This window comes from Chiloscyllium punctatum, chromosome 9 (assembly GCF_047496795.1).
Source record: "Chiloscyllium punctatum isolate Juve2018m chromosome 9, sChiPun1.3, whole genome shotgun sequence".
Lineage (NCBI taxonomy): Eukaryota > Metazoa > Chordata > Chondrichthyes > Orectolobiformes > Hemiscylliidae > Chiloscyllium > Chiloscyllium punctatum.
The window spans coordinates 113,497,753-113,517,357 of NC_092747.1; the positions used below are offsets into that span (position 1 = coordinate 113,497,753).

The 19,605-nt window shown below is 43.2% G+C and overlaps 2 protein-coding genes across 6 annotated transcripts in view; one reads left to right on the top strand and one right to left on the bottom strand.

Moving 5' to 3' along the window:
- Positions 1-1,346: 1,346 nt before the first annotated feature.
- On the top strand, positions 1,347-17,188 carry naxd (NAD(P)HX dehydratase). 2 transcript variants are annotated; one of them, XM_072578102.1, is made up of 10 exons: positions 1,347-1,451; positions 2,760-2,910; positions 3,611-3,656; positions 5,059-5,147; positions 7,470-7,578; positions 10,206-10,256; positions 10,873-10,977; positions 12,730-12,850; positions 14,459-14,579; positions 15,549-17,188. In XM_072578102.1, exons 1-10 carry the CDS (start codon positions 1,406-1,408, stop codon positions 15,697-15,699), a joined length of 990 nt encoding a protein of 329 aa, XP_072434203.1. In that variant the 5' UTR covers positions 1,347-1,405; the 3' UTR covers positions 15,700-17,188. The 2 variants fall into 2 exon arrangements, with proteins under 2 accessions (XP_072434203.1, XP_072434201.1); XM_072578100.1 differs by having other exon boundaries at positions 1,434-1,576.
- cars2 (cysteinyl-tRNA synthetase 2, mitochondrial) overlaps positions 17,161-19,605 on the bottom strand; it is a 62,131-nt gene continuing 59,686 nt past the window's right edge. For all 4 annotated transcript variants that reach the window (XM_072578096.1, XM_072578097.1, XM_072578098.1 and 1 more), the window contains one exon: positions 17,161-19,052. In XM_072578096.1, coding sequence (XP_072434197.1) covers positions 18,981-19,052 — 72 coding nt within the window. In that variant the 3' untranslated portion in view covers positions 17,161-18,980. The remainder of the gene's footprint in view (positions 19,053-19,605) is intronic.

Genomic DNA, 19,605 nt, shown 5'->3' on the forward strand with positions numbered 1-19,605 from the left:
ATTCTCCATGTCTGTGAGGGTTTCCTTCATGTGCTCCGGTTTCCTCTCACACTCCAAAGTGTGCAGGTTTGGTGGAGTGGCCATGGGAAATGCAGGGTTAGAGGGATAGAATGGGATGCTGTTTGCAAGGTGGGTGTGGACTTGATGGGCCGAACGGACAGATTCCACTCTGTAGGGGGTTCTTTGAGTGTTGTGGATGCACCATGCTTGAATATAATTAAAGCTGAAATATACAGATTTTTGATTTCCTGACAGCTCAAGTGTCATGATGTGCAAGAGGAGTTGAAGCCCCAGCCATGCGTGTAGCGAATAATGGAGTACTCTCAATGGGTCAAATAGTGCTCTTGTCTCATCTTCTTATGGCAACTTCTCAATTTCAGGTACAGTCAGTGTATGTAACACCTGCACTTTTTTTTTTCAATTTTTAACCCTAGTATTTCAGCTATGTTCTCTTTTGCTGTGACTTTGGCAGCGTTTTCCTTGGTGAAGATTTTTGTTATGCATTCATGATTGAGGGCACCACTAGTTAAAATACCCATTGTGTTAGGTACATTAGATTACTTACAGTGTGGAAAAAGGCTCTTCAGCCCAACAAGTCCACACCTACCCACCAAAGCGCACCCACTCAGACCCATTCCCCTATACCTAACACAACGGGCAATTTAGCATGGCCAATTCACATAATCTGCACATTTTTGGACAGTGAGAGGAAACCAGTGCACCCAGAGGAAACCCACACAGACATGGGGAGAATGTGCAAACTCCACACTGAGAGTCGCCTGAGGCGGGAATTGAACCCAGGTCTCTGTGAGGCAGCAGTGCTAACCACTGTGCCACCGTGCCGCCCATAATTAGTCAGGTGTAAATGTAGGGGAATGAGTCTGGGTGGGCTACACTTCGGCGAGCTGGTGTGGACTTGTTGGGCCGAAGGGCCTGTTTCGGTACTGTAGGGAATCTAATCTCATAAATAAATGAATCAATTAATCAATCTGCCCCTTTGCTCCTACTCTGCTTCTGGCAAGTGTAAAATGGAGCCAATTTTCCAACTCCTTTTAGTTCTGAAAACTTCGAAATGTTAACTGTTTTCTCCCAAGAGACCTGCTGAGTTTCTCCAGCAATTTCTGCTTTTGTCTCAGATTTCCAGGAGCAGCAGTATCATTCCAGTAATGGGAACGACTGTGATTGGCTAACCGCAGTGGATACACTGACGGCAAGTTACAGAGTAAGCTGCGATTGGTGGGTTCCCCCAGGGGCTGCGATTGGCGGGTTCCCCCGGGGCTGCGATTGGTTGGTTCCTGCAGTAGTTGCGATTGGCTGGTTATAGCATATAGTCGTGTGGCTGGTCACAAGACGGGTTCGTATTGGCTGGCGGCAGTACGCGCTGTGATTGGTTGCTGTGATCCGGATGTATCAATGTAAACAGCTGGCGGCCGCTGGGTTCCACGCCGCAGGTAAAGCCCGCCGTGTGCCCGGGGCTCGGGCAGCGCAATGAGGACAGCCCGGGGCTCTCTACTCTGCGGCGGCCTCATTGCGTTAGTCTCCATTGCAGTCGCTTTGTGCTGCCTGCGGATTGAAGGTACAGGATCCCGGGAGAAAGTCATCCAGGCCAGGCCTCCAGACACAAGACACCGGGGGATCCAGTTACACTCACTGGAAACTTCTTAATGTTCAGATAGAGATCAGTTCTCTCAACTGGCGATCTCACAGTGCAGCACTCCCTCAGTACTGACCCTGTGACAGTGCGGCATTCCCTCAGTACTGACCCTGTGACAGTGCGGCATTCCCTCAGTACTGACCCTCTGACAGTGCAGCAGTCCCTCAGCACTGACCCTGTGACAGTGCGGCACTCCCTCAGTACTGACCCTGTGACAGTGCAGCACTCCCTCAGCACTGACCCTCTGACACTGCGGCACTCCCTCAGTACGGACCCTCTGACAGCGCGGCACTCCCTCAGTACGGACCCTCTGACAGCGCGGCACTCCCTCAGTACGGACCCTCTGACAGCGCAGCGCTCCCTCAGTACGGACCCTCTGACAGCGCAGTGCTCCCTCAGTACGGACCCTCTGACAGCGCAGCGCTCCCTCAGTACTGACCCCCTGACGGTGCAGCACTCTCTCAGTACTGACCCCCTGACAGTGCAGCACTCCCTCTGCACTGACCCTCTGACAGTGCAGCACTCTCTTAGCCCTCACTGGAAAATTAACGTTCAGATAGGGATCAGTTCTCTCAACCGACCTCTGACAGTGTGGCTCTCCCTCAGTACTGACCCTCTGACAGTGCAGCACTCCCTCAGTACTGACCGTCTGACAGTGCAGCAGTAACCCAGCAGCAGTTCCCTGGAGCAGCGCAACAGTAACCTAACACTAACCCTCTGATGTTGCAGCGCTCCGACAAGTACTGTCATTACAATTGATGCTGGGGGTTGTGTTCAAGGCTCAGTAATGAGGTTTGTACCCTGGATCATTTGGCATGGAGAGGGAATGAATAACCATGGCAGACTGTTTCCCTTGATTGTGAATTCTGTTTGAATAAGAGTTGTGAGCAATGAATGTATGTTAAACATTAAAACAAAACAAAACAAAGAACTCTGGATTCTGATGAACGGTCACTGGACCCAAAATGATAACTCTGTTTTCCCTCTCTACAAATGCTACCAGATCTGCTGAGTTTCTCCAGCTATTTCTGACTTTGAATGAGCGTGTTAATCCCTTGAAGTTATGTTACAGATTTTGCTTTTTTATTTTCTTATTGTCTTTCAGTTCTGTGCAGAGCTTTTACGTTTCACAGCCACAGGCCTGTGGGAAGCATGGAAAAGAATCTTCAGCTGGTCAGGAATATCATCCCTCCTTTAACCGAGAAAAAACATAAAGGACAAGATGGAAAAATAGGGATTATTGGTGGATGTACTGAGTGAGTCTGGTACAGATTCCCAGCTGACGCAGGGAAAGTGTGGTGTGGCGTTGACTGGGAGGAGGATGGTGAAATGGTTGAGGTCGGGACAGAGGTTGTGTAAGATGGAAGAAGGAATTATGGTGAACAGAGTGATGGGGTTCCTCGCAATAACCATTTGGGGGACATAGAACAAATCTTTGGATAATGGGATGATCCCATACAGGACCATTAGTGAATCTGAGAAGGTGCAGTGGGAGTCAAGAGTGGGCTGAGGAAGGGCGATGAGTGAACTGGGGAGAGACAACTCTCTGTGAAAGCGCTGAAAATGTGTTGCTGGAAAAGCACAGCAGGACAGGCAGCATCCAAGGAACAGGAGAATCGACGTTTCGGGCATGAGCCCTTCTTCAGGCTTCGGGCTCATGCCCGAAACGTCGATTCTCCTGTTGCTTTGATGCTGCCTGACCTGCTGTGCTTTTCCAGCAACACATTTTCAGCTCTGATCTCCAGCATCTGCAGTCCTCACTTTCTCCTCTCTGTGAAAGCGTCCAAGATCAGCTCATCAATTTTCAGGGACAGTGGTTGCTTATCATTTTTATTTTCAGCACAAAGATTCTCCAAAAACTTACATAACTAGGTGAACGAAATAATAATTGGGAAAATTAAATAGACTATGTACTCTGTTTTAATTGAATAATTTTGATATTTTAATAACTTACAGATACACAGGCGCACCATACTTTGCAGCAATTGCAAGTCTTAAAGTGGTATGTACTTGACCAAAGTTTGAAGCATTAAATTTATATTTTGAGAAAACATTGTACCAGTTTCTGTTGGGTTTGAATATCGCAAATGGTCTCAGGAATGGCTGATCTAATTTAGAAAAACGTGAGGTGTTGCTTTTTGGTAGGGCAAATCAGGGCAGCACTTATAAACATAATGGTCGGGTGCTGGGGAGTGATGACGACAAAGAAACCCTGGAGTGCAGGTTCATAGTTCCTTGAAATAGTACAGATAGACAGAATAGTGAAGAAAGAATTTAGTACGCTGCCTTTATTGGTCAGTGTGTTGAGTATAGGAGTTGGGAAGTTGTGTAGTGGCTTCATAGAACATTGGTTAGGTCACTTCTAGACTACTGCTTTCAATTCAAAACTCCCTGCTATAGGAGAGATCTTGTGAAACTTGAAAAGATTCAGACAAGATTTACAAGGATGTCGCCAAGATTGGAGGATTTGAGCTACAGGGAGAGGCTGAATAGACTGGGGCTGTTTTCCCTGGAGCATCGGAGGCTGAGAGGTGACCTTCTCGAGGTTTATAAAATAATGAGGGGCATGCATAGGATAAATAGCCAAGGCTTTTATCCCAGAGTAGTGGAGTCTAAAACTAGAGGGTGTAGGTTTAAGGTGTGAGGGGAAAGATTTAAAAAGGATCTCAGGGACGAGTTACCAGAGAAGGTGGTGGAGGCTGGTAAAATTGCAACTTTTAAAAGGGTATGGATGGGTACATTAATAGGAAGGGTTGAGAGGGATATAGGCCAAATGAGACTAAATGAACTTAGGATATCTGGTTGGCATGGACAAGTTGGACTGCAGGGTCTGTTTCCGTGCTGTACATTTCTACGACTCTTATCTGGTGCGTACGTACTGACAATTAAGAAACAACTGGACCTTTGGATCACTGTGAAAGAACAGGAATGGGTTTAACTGATTTATCTCTTCAAATGCAAAGTCTTTCCAGAACATTGATGCTGTGTTGCAAGCTGCAGATAATTGAGCCTCAGAGGTGTAGCTGTAAACAGAAATGCTTCGTCAGCTAAGTTACTGAGTGTTTCTGTATTTCACACATTGTGTTGCATCTGCTCACAGTGCGATCCAAACTGAAGAACTTGCTTTTATGTATGCAAAGAGTGGCTTCACACTGGTTCGGTTGTAGCCGTTCACTGACACTTGTTAGGAACCAGAAACTACCAGCGAAGCCAGTCTGCATCCACGCTTACAACTCTGAACCCACACTATGTGGTTGGCCCTGGAGCTTTCAGCAATTGGACGTAGGCAATAAATAAATGCAGTCTGGCCAGCGTAAATCACAACTGTCAGGATTGTGTGTACAGTAACAGGAGGATGCAGAAGTGTGCGTGAGCTATATTTAATCTCTCTTTTGTCTCCCTAGGGTGCTGACCTTTCTCATGTGTTCTGCACTAAAGATGCTGCCCCAGTTATTAAATCCTACAGCCCGAATGTGATTGTTCATCCTGTCCTGTAAGTTGACTTTGAGTTTGTGCCCTGTACAGGACACACAACAGGTGCATCGATGCTGTCCAAAACAGATTACAGGGGTATACTGTTACAATCTGATTAGAGACTGTTCATATTTCTTCCCAACGCGTTAACCATCAGCAATCAATTGTCAGAACTACACAAGGATTCACATGTTTTTAAGCAAAAATTTCAAAAAGAATGTAACCCAATTAACCTAACACCATGGCTTACAGAAACGTATACAGCTACTTCCACTTTATTTTTTTTTAGGAAAACACCCGAGTGGCCAGTGACAAGCAAACAAAGGGCAATGCTGTGTGATCAAAACACTCTTGGTTTTTGTTTTTTTTAAACCCCCACACTACCGCCTAACTGCGGTAGTGCTTATTTTCTTTTCCCCAGCACCCATGGTGTGTGTGTGCACAGTGAAACACAGTGAAAGACACAAAGTGCACGAATCTTTATTCAATTGCCACCACCAGGAAAATAGGAAAAACACCCGAGTGGCCAGTGACAACTTCCACTTTATATTTTGTGCCACTCCCCTCACGCACATAGGTGCACGCACTTACTAAATTGTTAAGGTTAACTTCTTTGTCCTGAAACCAGTTCAAAAGTGGAATTCACTTTGGTTAGGTCACTGAAGAGAAATCAAAGCACAAGAATTGTTGAGGGTTTTCCATTGCCTAGTGGCTCCGTGGTCTTCCAGGTTCTCTTCCAGTGTCTCCTTTCTGGATTCCAGAGCTCCTGCACTGGCATCTCTGAACCTTCAGTGCATTGGCTTGAAATATCAGAACACACCTTTTGGTTTTCTACATCCGGTTGCAATTTCAAATCCAATGATGACCTTGCTTTTTGGGCACCTTCTTTGCAGCTGTAGGTTTGTATTCTGTTCGGTCACCCTATGATCTTTGTATGTTATGATCTGCCTGTACTGCAGGCAAAACAAAACATTTCACTGTACTTGCATGCATGTAACAAGAATAAACCAAATCAAATCAATGTTTCCAAATGTGACCCAGCCAATTATTTCCAGAATTTCAACGGCAAAAAGACTGACTTCCTGTTATTGAAGATTACTTTCATTTCTTCCTTTAGCTTCAATCTTCCAGTTGTTTTCCCCATTTCCAGCATTTTGATGTACTGAACACCGATCGCAGGCTGCATCATGGACAATAAATATAGAATTAACTGTACTTTCGGGCTTTATCACTTGACTTCCATGGAGCAACAACCTACATAAAACCAAAGCTGACACAGTCTGTTAGCTGTCTTTCCAAACATCATCCAGTCTTACCCCCACCCCAGCTCCCTCACTACTGAACTCTCAGAACATCAAGACAGGATGGCACCAAACTCCACCCATCTCCAAGTTAGTGCGGTGTCAATGTATTCTTCTCAAGTAAAAATGTAAATTAACTACCTTTTTAATTCTAAAGCTTTCTTTAATTCTCAGAAATCAAATGAATAATGTATCATTTACTGAAAAAAAACTGCAAGCATCATGTCCCTAGTTCCTTGGCTAAGTTAGCCCATCTGCCATTTTATGATCTTACTTTTCTAGCTCTTAAGCATAATAAATTCCAAACGTATTTGAATTACGTTTACTTCAGGGTTATGTTTAGTAGTTTCAAAACTAGATATTCCTCATTTTGGTTAAAACTTTCATTCTTGAAGAGAGATGTTATATTCTAAAACATCTGAATTATGAACTAAATATTCACAACAATATGTAATTAAAGTGATGAAAGTTTGCGACACATGAGATAGAAACTGTTTCCCAAAAGAATGAAACACATTGATAGAAGATTAGGTACACCGTTTAGGACTGGGGCAGAATCAAGGTCCTCAGAGAGAGAAGAGTGATGGGGGCTGTGGGATTCGATTCCAATTACTATTAGAATCAGAAATTTACATGGGGTTAGATTGAAGAGGTGATAAGGGAGTGTTGGAACTGGACAGTGATTATCTGCTGTTGCTAATGTGGACTGCATGAGCCAAATTGCCTGCTTATGTGACGGCTGTGCAAGGAATGCTGAAGACCTTTTTTTTGTGTAGCTACTGATTCACCTGCAAGGAAATTTCTTGTCTCAGTGAAACTTCAGACTAGGACTGTGCATTTGCAAGTTTGAACGAGAGAATTGCAGGAATGACTGGGGCCCAGGCGGATTAGCCTTGCATCAGTATAAATAAATCTAACATTGAGCAAACACACTGAGCTTATCTGGAGTATACAGACATAGAGTGAAGTGTGAGCACCCCAGAGTTGGCCTGTTCCATTGTGTTCCATTTGTGGAAAAATGTGTTTTTTGTTTATTTCAGAGACCTGTCCAGTGGTGTGGAGGATGTGGAGAAATGGTTTCCTGCTCTGCATTCAATGGTGATTGGGCCAGGGCTGGGAAGAGATGAGAAAGTCTTGCAGAATACAAAGGTGAGGATGGCAGTCTGTGTAAACAATCCCTGTAGTGATGCCAGCCAGGAGGTACTTTTAGAGGTTTACAAGCTGGCGACCGGTGTGCTATTAGACCATTCTGTTCCTTCCACCTTGATTGAGTTTCTAAAGGAGAGAAGGGTCACCCGGTAGGGGGAAGGGAAATGATGGGATGGGCTGACGGAGTGAGGGAACTGGGGAGTAGCTGACAGGGTTGGGGTGGAAGGTAGGAGGCAGAAGAGGAAAGGTGAGGGGTTTTGGAAATGTTGAGGTGGGGAGAGAAGGGGTCCTGTGTGAGAGAGGGTGGAGCTGCTCCATTCTGTGAAAACTGATCTTGACCATGGTGGCAGGAAGTGGGTTGATTAGAGTGGAAGAGCACTACTTGCCTGAGGTCTCAGCAAGGCTGGTCCACACTGAGGCGGTCTGCTCCACAGGAGGCCATTAAGGACATTTCGGTAAAGTTTGTGTTTACAGTAGACAGTGATTGTGGAACTGAGGGGCAGTAGGCACAGTGCCACAGCTATCAACATTGCTTCTTGGCCATTCCCATGGCTATAGAGGACCGTTCAACACCCTCCGAGGAGAAAAGTTACAGGTGAAAGGAAAATAAAACCAGGTTGTAGGTCTGGTTTGCATGAAATTGCCTTTTCTGATGTGAAGGGACTGAAACTTGGATATCAGATGCAGCAGCTGTGATGGCATCTAGAGAGGAATGGCTAGAGATTACTCCCACAGGTGGACTAGACAGAACAGGTGCTGGCCAACATTGCAGGTTGTAGTAGCCTGGCTAAGTACAGCAGTCATAGAGATGTACAGCACGGAAACAGACCCTTCGGTCCAACCCATCCATGCTGACCAGATATCCCAACCCAATCTAGTCCCACCTGCCAGCACCCGGCCCGTATCCCTCCAAACCCTTCCTATTAATATACCCATCCAAATGCCTCTTAAATGTTGTAATTGTACCAGCCTCCACCACATCCTCTGGCAGCTCATTCCATACTCATACCACCCTCTGTGTGAAAAGGTTGCCCCTTAGGTCTCTTTTATATCTTTTCCCTCTCACCCTAAACCTATGCCCTCTAGTTCTGGACTCCCCCACCCCAGGGAAAAGACTTTGTCTATTCATGCCCCTCATGATTTTGTAAACCTTTATAACGTCACCCCTCAGCCTCCGACGCTCCAGGGAAAACAGCTCCAGCCTGTTCAGCCTCTCCCTGTAGCTCAAACCCTCCAACCCTGGCAACATCCATATAAATCTTTTCTGAACCCTTTCAAGTTTCACAACATCTTTCCAATAGGAAGGAGACTAGAATTGCACGCAATATTCCAACAATGGCCTAACCAATGTGCTGTACAGCCGCAACATGACCTCCCAACTCCTGTACCCAATACTCTGACCAATAAAGGAAAGCATACCAAACACCTTCTTCACTATCCTATCTACCTGTGACTCCACTTTCAAGGAGTTATGAACCTGCACTCCAAGGTCTCTTTGTTTAGCAACACTCCCTCGGACCTTACCATTAAGTGTATAAGTCCTGGTAAGATTTGCTTTCCCAAAATGCAGCACCTCGCATTTATCTGAATCAAACTCCATCTGCCACCTTTCTGCCCATTGGCCCATCTGGTCAAGATCCTGTTGTAATCTGAGGTAACCCTCTTCGCTGTCCACTACACTTCCAATTTTTGTGTAATCTGCAAACTTACTAACTGTCATAGAATCATACAGCACAGAACAGACCCTTTGGACAAACTCGTCCATACCGACCAGACGTCCCAATCTGATCTAGTCCCATTTGCCAGCATTTGGCTCATATCCCTCTAAATGCTTCATATCCCTGTAATCATCCAGATTTGAGCACAGTTACTCCAGTCAGAGTCACAGAGCTTTATGTAACAACCCCATTGACCTATATATATTCCAGGCCTGTTAAGATAGCGTTAACCTGTTGGAGGGTTTAAAGTCAGCATCACAGGGGCCCAACCTTCAAACACTCCTTGCGAGGAAATTGGGCTGTTATTGTTTTGAGGACACTGGCTTCATGAACAGATTGGGGTGTGGGTGTGGTTGGAGGGAGGTACCAGTACTTAAGCTTCTATGTGTTTTACCCTGAGTCCTTGAAAATCAAGACTTTAATGGCTGAATATTAGTGGCATCATTCCTGTTGGATTTTCCTCCTGTTCTAATGGCCTCCTATCTTGCTGATGGCAATAACAACTCTCAGTTATAGAAACACCACCAATGTCCAAAGCTGTCTCCAGTGAATTAAACCTGGCTCCGTTGAGATTGGTGTTCCCTGTGGCACTTACACCCCATGGTACATTGAATATTGAATTTAAAATGCATCACATCATCAGTATCAGACAGTCAGTAATAAATCCGACAGGGAATTCAGAAGATATGTCTTTTTACCCAGAGAGTGGTGAGAATCTGGAATGTGACTGAGGGTGGTAAAATAGATACATTTAAGCTGGGTGAACAGCTGGGCCAAATGGCCTCTTTCTGTGCTGTAAATTCTGTAATGTGGTTGGCCTGTTCAACAAATAGTTGCAAATTGTAGGATTTCAGTTCTGAATTTATTGGTAGTGTTGCAGCTATTCAAAGTAGATTTCTTTCACAACAGGTTATAATGGAGAAATGTCAGAAGCAAGGAATACCCATTGTAATTGATGCTGTGAGTAAATCATTGAGCTCTTTTTAAGACCAATTTCATTGTGTTTTATGCTTCGGAATCTTGCCTCTCTGTCTGATTTTGTTAATTGTAAAACTGTTGCTTGTAAATCCACATAATCAAAGAATCCTTCAGTGCGTTTTACAAGCTCAGGACATCCCAGCACTTTCTAACCAATGGAATAATTTTGAAGGGTCGTCACTGTTGTATAGCAAAGTAGAAAATAGAACACAGTACAATCACACAAACAGCAATGTGATCTGTCCATTTATGGACTAAATACGGCCAGGACACAAGGAAAAACTCAACACATCTTTGAAATAGTGCCATTAGATTTAGCACCTCTGACTCTGCAGCACTCCCCCTGGTGCTGACCCTCAAGTGGTGCAGTGCTCCCCCAGCAGCTCACTGGAATGTTGTTTAGAGGGATTAACTATTTAATTCTGTTTGGAGCCTTTACATACTAAGGGAAAAATAAGTCCTCACCATTTACTACAAGAAATCCAATTTGTTTTGTAGGATTTCAGAACCTAGAAAGTGAATTCTTTCTCTTTGTGTGTCATGCACACTCTGAGTATCGAGATCCTTAAACAGTTTGTCTCTTTTTTTCTTTCTCCAGGATGGATTATGGGTGGTTGTCCAAGATCCCTCTGTGATCCAGGGATACCATAAAGCCATCCTAACACCAAATGTGGTTGAATTTTCTAGACTCTACAATGCGGTGGTGAGTCTTTGAGTAGCATAATTAGCTGAGGTTTTTAATTGTTCTTAATTGGCAGCATGGTGGCTCAGTTGTTAGCACTGCTGTCTCACAGCACCAGCGACCTGGGTTCGAGTCCGGCCTCAGGCAATGGTCTGCGTAGAGTTCTCACATTCTCCCAATGTCTGCATGGATTTTCTCCGGGTGCTTCAGTTTCCTCCCACAATCCAAAAATGTGCAGGTCATGTGAATTGGCCATGTTAAATTGCCCATAGTGTTAGGTGCATTAGTCAGGGGTACATATGGGAAAAGGGTCTAGGTGGGTTACTCTTTGGAGGGTCAGTATGGACTTGTTGGACTGAAGGGCCTGTTTCCATACTGTAGGTAATCTAATCTAATCTAATCTAATCTTGTGCTCGGTGGAGCATGTTGGGCCCCTTAGACTCTGGTGGGCTGAATGAAGCAGATCGATCAAATCTTAAGATCATCACTATGGTGACATTCAATCTAAACAGCCTGGATATGCCTCTTGAAATTGGGTGGTACTTCCTCCTCCCTTTTGGTTACCAGGTGACACCGGTTTAAATTGTGGCGAAGGCAGAGGATGAAATTTTTTTGTAATGCTGACAATTGTTGAGATTGAAAAAAAAATTGCTTGAAAGGCTGTTGAAGCAGATCTGGAGATTACAGAAAGTGGAAGGAGGACTCGGCTATTCGGTCCACTGAGCATGCTCCACCATCTGTAAGAGCAAGGCTCATCAGATGTGGCGTCAATGCTACTTTATCTCCCCACCCTCACCCCATTAATCCTTGACTGACATTCCCCCAATTATTTTTTCTCCCCACTGTGCAGGCCTCAGGCCAGCGTGTGGCAATAGCTTCAGGAAGCTGATCGGTGTGCACTGGTGTCCGGGGAATAGAATTGCAAATAATAATGACCCTGTGAGAGAAAAAGTACCCCCCGTCCACCCCCACCACCAAATTTCAACCTTAATCACTTTTTTTCCAAAATGTGGTCCCAAGCTCACATTCCTCTGCAATGGGAAATATCATCTTACCTCCTGTCAAGCAGCCTCAGGAATTTTTATACGTTTCAATAAGATCCCCACTCCTCCTTCTGAAATCCAATAAGTGTAAACTAGCCTGCTTGTACTTTTCCTTATGAGACAATTCCATTCCATGAATCAGTTTAGTAAACCTTCTCTGAACAGTTTCCAATGCAAATAGTTTAGGTTTCTATTTAAATATATACAGTGCAGGAGTGATTTGTCCAAAGCCCAGTACTGTTGGGGCAAGATATCATTAATTTTGTACGCAACCACCCTGCAATAAAGGCCTCCTTCTACTGGCCTTACTTATTGCTGTACATACGTGTGGAACTTTGATTCATGTGAAGGACACCCAGATCTCTCTGTAGTGTAACATTCTGCATTCACTCTTCATTTAAGTAATATACTGTTTTTCTCGTCTTTCTGCCAGAGGGGACTGTCTCACGTTATCTCCCATTATAGACCATCTGTCAAATGCTTGCCCACTTAGCTAACCTATCAATATCTCTCTGCAGGCTTCCAAATGGAAGTGGAATAAATATTTGAAAAGGATACATTTGCAGGGCTATGGGGAGAAGAGCAGGAACAATGGGAATAACTGTATAACTCTTTCATAGACAGATGGGCTGAATGGTCTCTTTCTGCACTGTGATTCTATTGCGCTTTGCACTCATTTGTTATAAGAATTTGTAATTGATGGGAAGTCATGTGGATTCTCTGTGCTTAGCTCAAGAGTCATTACAATGAGTGCAATCACTCGAGCAACTTGCTTCAACTCAGTCAAGCATTGGGGAATGTGACTATTGTCCAGAAGGGAGAGAAAGATCTCATATCCGATGGAAGTACAGGTGAGCTTCACTAATGTAAACTCAGTCACAGAAATCCTTCCTTTTGGACCACTCAGTCACTCTTAGCCAATTGATTGTTTTGTGCAGTAATCCCCCGAGATTTCCTTTCCCCAAACTTTTACAAGGAGATATTTGGCTCATTGTATCTGCACCCACTCTCCCAATGAACATCAGGATTTAATGACCAGTCTCCTACCCTTTCCCCATAACACTGCTATAAATAACTCAATTATTCCAGTTTACATCATCAACCATTGCCACCTTAACTTAATGGAACCTGCTTCCATCATATTTCCAGACTGTATATTTCAGAATCCATAAATGTTTTCCTTTCTCGTTAGATTCAGTTCTTTTGCAAAGCCCTTTAAGTCTGTGCTCTCCAGTTCTTGATCCTTTTATGAACAGAGAAAGTTTCATCATGTTTACTGTGACCAGAACCCCTCATAACACTGAAAACTTCAATCAAATCTTCTCTGAGGAAAACAATCCCAACCTCTTTAATCTACCTTCAAAACTGAGATTTCTCATCCCTGGCACCATTCTTGTAAACCTCTTCTGCACTCCCTCTCCAATGCATTCACATCCTGCTTATTATACTATGCACAGTAGTCTAGCTGGGCTCTAACCTCGAGGCTCAGCCTAACCTCCATGCTCTTGTTCTTTATGTCCCTGTAAATGAGGCCGAGGATACTGTATGATTTATTGACTACTCTCTCCACCTACTGTGCCACCTTCATAACTTATACCCTACTCTCTGCTCCTGTACAAACCTTAGAGTACCCTTGATTTTACAGTCTCTCAATGTTCTTTCTACCAAAACATAAAAGTTCTGTCACGTGTTACCTATCTGGCCACCTCACTGACTCGTTGATGGCATAGAGTCATCCAGCGTAGAAACAGGCCCTTTGGCCCACTATGTCTGTGTCAACAAACCAATACCAAACTACATGAATGCTGTTTACCTGCACTTGGTCCATAACCTATTAGGCCCTGGCATTTTCAGTGTCTGTCCAGATGCTGCTTAAATGTTGACTGTACCTGCCTCCACCACCCCCTCTGGCAGCACCTTCTGTATTTATACCACCCTTTATGTGAGAAAAACATTTCCTCAGATCCCCTCTAAACCATTTACTCTTCACCTTAAACCTACGTGGTCTTTGACACATTCAATATGAAGAGTCTCACAATCTACCCTGTCTGAAAAGGAATTGGTCCTCCTTGAGAGGATTTTGGGATGGATAACTAAAACTGACCAGACCAGTGCCCACATCTCATGAACAAATGAAAAAGAAACTGAGCATTACTAGTGAAAATATGAGAATTCAAACGATTGGATTTCACAATAGATCAAGTCGTGTTAAGAACCTAATTGATATTTTTGCATTGAATCATTTGTGTTCAACTATGGCTACTTCTGATTGGCTAACTTAATATTTAAATGTTTCCAACTCTTGAGATAATCCAGTTTAATACAAATAGTTCATAACAGCATCTAATGGCACACAACTAAACCTTTTTCTCCCTTTTTGAAGTTTATTTGGATGTGGATAATTTAACAAGAATTTGCTTCAGTTTTGGCTTATGGAGTACCTGTTTCTCACTTTTCAGTATTGGTGTGCTCACAGCAAGGCAGTGGTCGGAGGTGTGGGGGTCAGGGAGACCTGCTCTCAGGATCACTGGGGGTCCTAGCCCACTGGGCCTTTACGGCTGGGGATGAGAAAACAGACGGGTAAGAAGACTGGCCAATAGTGTGTCTCCAGTCAGTGGGAGAGGTTTGGGAATTGTAATGTTTTTGTAATTAATGCATGCAGAAGTACTTACACAGGAGTGATCCTCATTTGGAATCATTCTCCCGCTCTGTCTCTTCAGGATATTTATAGACTCCCCCAATCTAATGCTGGGCAGGCAAAAATATCATCCATGGTATCAGGTGGAATACATAGATCCAGTGGGTGTAAGCGTTTGTTTCTCTCGTCCCTGCGAGACTGGGCTTAACTCCCATCACTGGATATCAAGATGACTTTGGTCATGTTACAGACAGTCAGAGCACTAATCTAACTGTAGCTTCAGAAGAGTGTGTTGTGGGAAGAAGTCACTTTGAAAATCTATGTATGTTTCCTGGACGGACTGTCCCAGTATCTGCTCGCATTCCCAGCTCAGACTCTCTGCATTGGCGCTTCCACATTCCTCTTGGTTCTTGTGAGGCTAAGTGGGATTGAGCTGTGAACCCCTTGCTCTATTTCACACCCTAGCTGGACCCTGGCTGAAGTGGAAAGGTCACGTTTCAAACGTGGAGAATGGAGATGCTTTTTCTCACACCGATGTGGTTATGCGTTATCCATTAATCACCTTGGTGCGAATTGGGGTTATATACACTCAGTTTTGAGATTTCTTTGCTCAGTTGAGTTGAAGGCAAACTTAAATAGAGATTCTCAATTCTAAGGGTTTTAACGGAGTAAATAAGGAGAAGCTTTGCAGTGACAGGAGGGTCAGGAACCAGAGGGAGACAAATTGAAGATAAATTAGGAAAAGAATCTCGAGGGAGATGAAGAGAATTTTCACACAGTCAGATTTTCAGGGTGTGGAAGAGAAGCAGGGGCTTGGTCGTCTTTTTGGATAGTCTTTCACAAACATGATTCATGCTGTACAGTTAGAAGCTTCACACAGTAACTCAGCATGGTCTCTGTTCTCCTTCCAGGTTAAATCCCACACTTATAGCTGCATTTGGAGCCTGCGCCTTGACAAGGCAGTGCAACCACCAGGCTTTCCAAAAACATCGTCGTGCAATGACCACCTCGGACATGATTGCGGAGATCAGTACAGCTTTTAACAAACTCTTTGAGAGCTAAAGGGAAGGTTGGCTGTTGGAGTGGAAACTGAAGTGCAAGAATTCACATGGGGCTGTATAAGCTGCTTACAGACAGTTCCCATAAATTAACTCTTGCCTCAAAATAAGTCTAATTGCAGCTGGCTAGCTGCATGTAAAGCACTGGAACTAGCAGTTATAATCTGACGAATACTATGAATCCTATCTTGTGAATAAACACATCAAGATAATGGAAATGTTTTGATGGTCCTAAGTAGGATTGACACTGTTGGTGTGGGGACAGGGCAGCAAGTCCACGATTATAAAGCTCATAGTTACCATACTTTAGCCTTGACTAAAGTTATTTTCACTCCCTGATCGAAATAAACACACAGGTTCATCCTTTGAATGACAGATCATTATTAAAAAAGAAAGTGTTTAAATTCTCTTGCTTTAAATAGCAAGAATTTACCATTTTTGAGGACAGTTTGCCTTTGTTTGTAATGCTGTCATCTGCACAGTGATTGCCTGGGCCATGATAACATGAATTATAATTCATTACTGGGCCCCTGCATAGATCCCCTGTCTGGGGATTAGGAAACATGAGGATTGCTTCATTAAATCGTAATTGGACTCCTGAGAATCAGCTGTTCTCAATGGGTAGTGTTTGTGTCCCTTCATGCCCCAGTCCAGACTGTTGAGTCTGTAATCAGTTGACAGCATGGTCCTATACAGAAGGGGCAGACTGACATGGGGCAACCATCAGCTCTCCGATGTAAGGACTCCACTATTGATCCTGGATTTAAATTTGATCAGAACTGAAGTAGACCTTTTGCTCCATCATGCCTGTGCTAGTGTGACACAACTTTTACCCCTCTGAGTGTTAATCCAATTCACTTTCAAACATTGCTATTGAATCTGCTGCCACTATCACTTCTGCTCTATTAACCAACTCTACACTTTGTGAGAGTTTTGTTTAACATAGCTCAAATCTGTGCCCTTTGTTCCGGAACCTCCTGTAATTGAAAAGTTCTTTTTCTATAAAAACCCTTCATAATTTACAGTTGAGCAAAGCTAATAGGAAAAATTCCACCATCCTGATCTTAGGACCAAGGAGTCATGAGTTGAAATAAAGGACAACATTCCTAAAGCATTTTAATAACTTGTTTCTGTTTTTGAGCGATTTTGTACCAGGACCCTAAATGTCTCTGTTTGTCCTTCTGAAACTTAACAGCATTTAAAAAGTACTTTATGGGCTATTTTGTGTGCAAATGGTTGAAATGTGTTATACTGAGGAACTGACTGTGATGAATATCAGAATTTACATTGTGGTACTGATCCATCATGGGAGATCTACAAGTTATTTGAAAATAAATGGTGGGTTTTCATTCAGTTTCAGCTCAGCAAAAATGACCTAGGAATCTGCAGCCAAACAGCTCTTTCAAACGTACTGCCAGGGAAATAGGATTGAGTTGCTTGCAAGGAATGATTTTCACCTGTAATATTGAATTAAAAGCACAATGTTCATTTAATGAGTAAAGGGTTAAATTCAACCTTTTCAGACGAAGTTGCCATCCAGCAATTAATACTGGAAACACTCTAATCAACCAGCACCTGTGGAGACAGCAAAAGAGATAATGTTCCAGTTTGATAACCTTTAACCAGGACTGCTATCTGTAAACTGTAAATTGGTTTCATGAGCAAAGCCTCATCAGACCCCATGTGCTTTGTGGGAAGTCTGTGTGACATTGCAGGACATTACCACAAGAAACTACAATTAGTAACTGGACAAAACACATATAACGCTTGTTCTCCACAGCGATAGGTGTGCAAGGTCAGCTCACCTTCAGAGCAATAGGATTTTGTGCATATTTAGAACAAAACAGTCTAAAAATGTTTTAGCATTGAGTACTCCATCCTCCCTCTCTTCCCCTTATGTCAGTCACTAACTTTCAATACCTCTTTCTGTTCTCTACCCCTCTCCTCCACAATCCCACCTGAAACAAACAGATAAACTGCTTGAACTTGTCCACTTGGCAAGAAAAATAAACTAGAAGCATATTATCTAAATGACGGAAGATAGTGGAGCTCTAAGGTGCAGTGAGTGCATGAGTTGCAAAAGTTAGTAAACAGGTATGCTAAATAAAACAAAAGCTAATGTTCTCATTTACTGCAAGAAAAAGTGAATACAAAAGCAGGGCAGTTATATTTCAGTTATTCAGACCATTAGTGAGATCAGATCTGGAGCACTGTGATCAGTATTTGTCTCTAGTTAAGCTAAGATGTAAAGGCATTGCAAGCTTCTGAAAGGATTTACTACACTAATACATGAAATGAGCAAATTGTCTTATGAGTACAGCCTGGGTTTGTATCTGCTAGAGTTTAAAGAGTAAAAGGTGACAACATATCTTGAGTCTTGATAGAGTGGTTATGGAAAGGCTGTTTCCATGTGAGAGAAACTAGAACTAGGGATGACTATTTCAAATTAAGAGGTCACTCATTTAAGACAGAACATCTTTCTCACAGAGGGCCATGAGTCTCTGGAATTCTGCTCTCCTACCTCTGGAGGAAGAGTGTCTTCGATGTAGGTAGATTCTTGATTAGCAAGAGGTTGAAAAATTTTCGGGGGTAGATAGGAATGTAGAATAGCCAGCCCAGCCACAATGGTATCAAATGGTGGAGCAGGCTCAACGAGCCAAGTGATCCAAGCCTGCCCCGAGTTCATATCGTCGCATGTACATTGCTACAGTATTTAGGTTGTTCTAAAATAGCCTGAATTGGATGTGCTCAACTACAACTTCATGGCAGCATAAACTTTGTTTTCCAAACTTTTCACAACTTGTCAAGTACATAATCAAATTTTTAATTGATGTAGAAGAAAGAAACAGCATGATCAATGAACAAGGTGTTATCTTGCTAATGACAATGTTTGATAAACAACAGTTTAAAAAAATCATGATTCATCCTGTATAATGGAATGGGATCCATCAGTTTTTCTCACCATTTCTTTATGTAACTACGATTGAGAAGCAATGTGTATCTTGTTTGGAACAGTGATGGACAGACCTGATGCACGGGGGGGGCAGCATGGAGACACTGCGTTGTCAGTTAAGAGCCAGGGGTCCAGCAAAATTAATCACGGAGATTGATTCACTTTTCAGTCTGGGATCTGACCCCTTAGTCTCACAGACCAACATTCCTGCTGTAGGCAACTCCCCCAGTTTGTGAAACCAATGAACAATTTAGCCCAAAGATAGCATATCTTTTTCCATGACTGTCAATGGGTTATGTTAATACCCCAATGTCGATGTTGGAAGTCTGAAATTAATAATCAGGCTTCACTTTAACTTTTGTAAGTTGTTCCATCATTTCCCAAGATGAAGTTGCCCCTCGATCCTGGAAAAGCAAAAACAAAGGAGGTTTGTACAGAGATTGTGGAGAATTATGATATATCAAATAATGCAAAATGAATGTTGCAGTTTGAATCATTGTTCAGAGTGGATAATTGCAGCAACACATCACATAATTTGCAACAATCTATTTAAATTGCAAGAGTTCCAGATTACAGAATGGCCTATTAGGCAGTTCAGGCAACTCTCAAATTGCAACGTTCAGTTGTCAGGATCATAAACTATGCAATTCACTTCATGAACACCTCTAATCTCTCCACTTCTCACTTTTTTTAGCACCTGCCGTAAACCTATCACTTTCACCAAGCTTTGGTCACCTGTTCTAATATCACAAATACATCTGCGTTAAATTTCATTGGATAATCCTGTGAAATGCCTTGACGCTTTTTTTTAAAACACCAAGGAGCTGTATAAATGCAAGATATTGTTCAAAATAAGCCAAATGAAGTCCATTTACAGGAGTACAGAAAACCATTGAACCAAAGACTCACCTTTGTTCTTGCTTTTGATTTGGCTCTGTTGAATTTGGTCAGATTAAG

What these genes read in the sequence shown, in the direction of transcription:
- naxd (XM_072578100.1), top strand. Translation starts at nt 1,489, where the DNA reads ATGAGGACAGCCCGGGGCTCTCTACTCTGCGGCGGCCTCATTGCGTTA. An exon ending in CATATCCGATGGAAGTACAG is followed by an intron (nt 12,851 to 14,458) that starts GTGAGCTTCACT and finishes CTCACTTTTCAG; the next exon opens with TATTGGTGTGCTCACAGCAA. An exon ending in GGGGATGAGAAAACAGACGG is followed by an intron (nt 14,580 to 15,548) that starts GTAAGAAGACTG and finishes TTCTCCTTCCAG; the next exon opens with GTTAAATCCCACACTTATAG.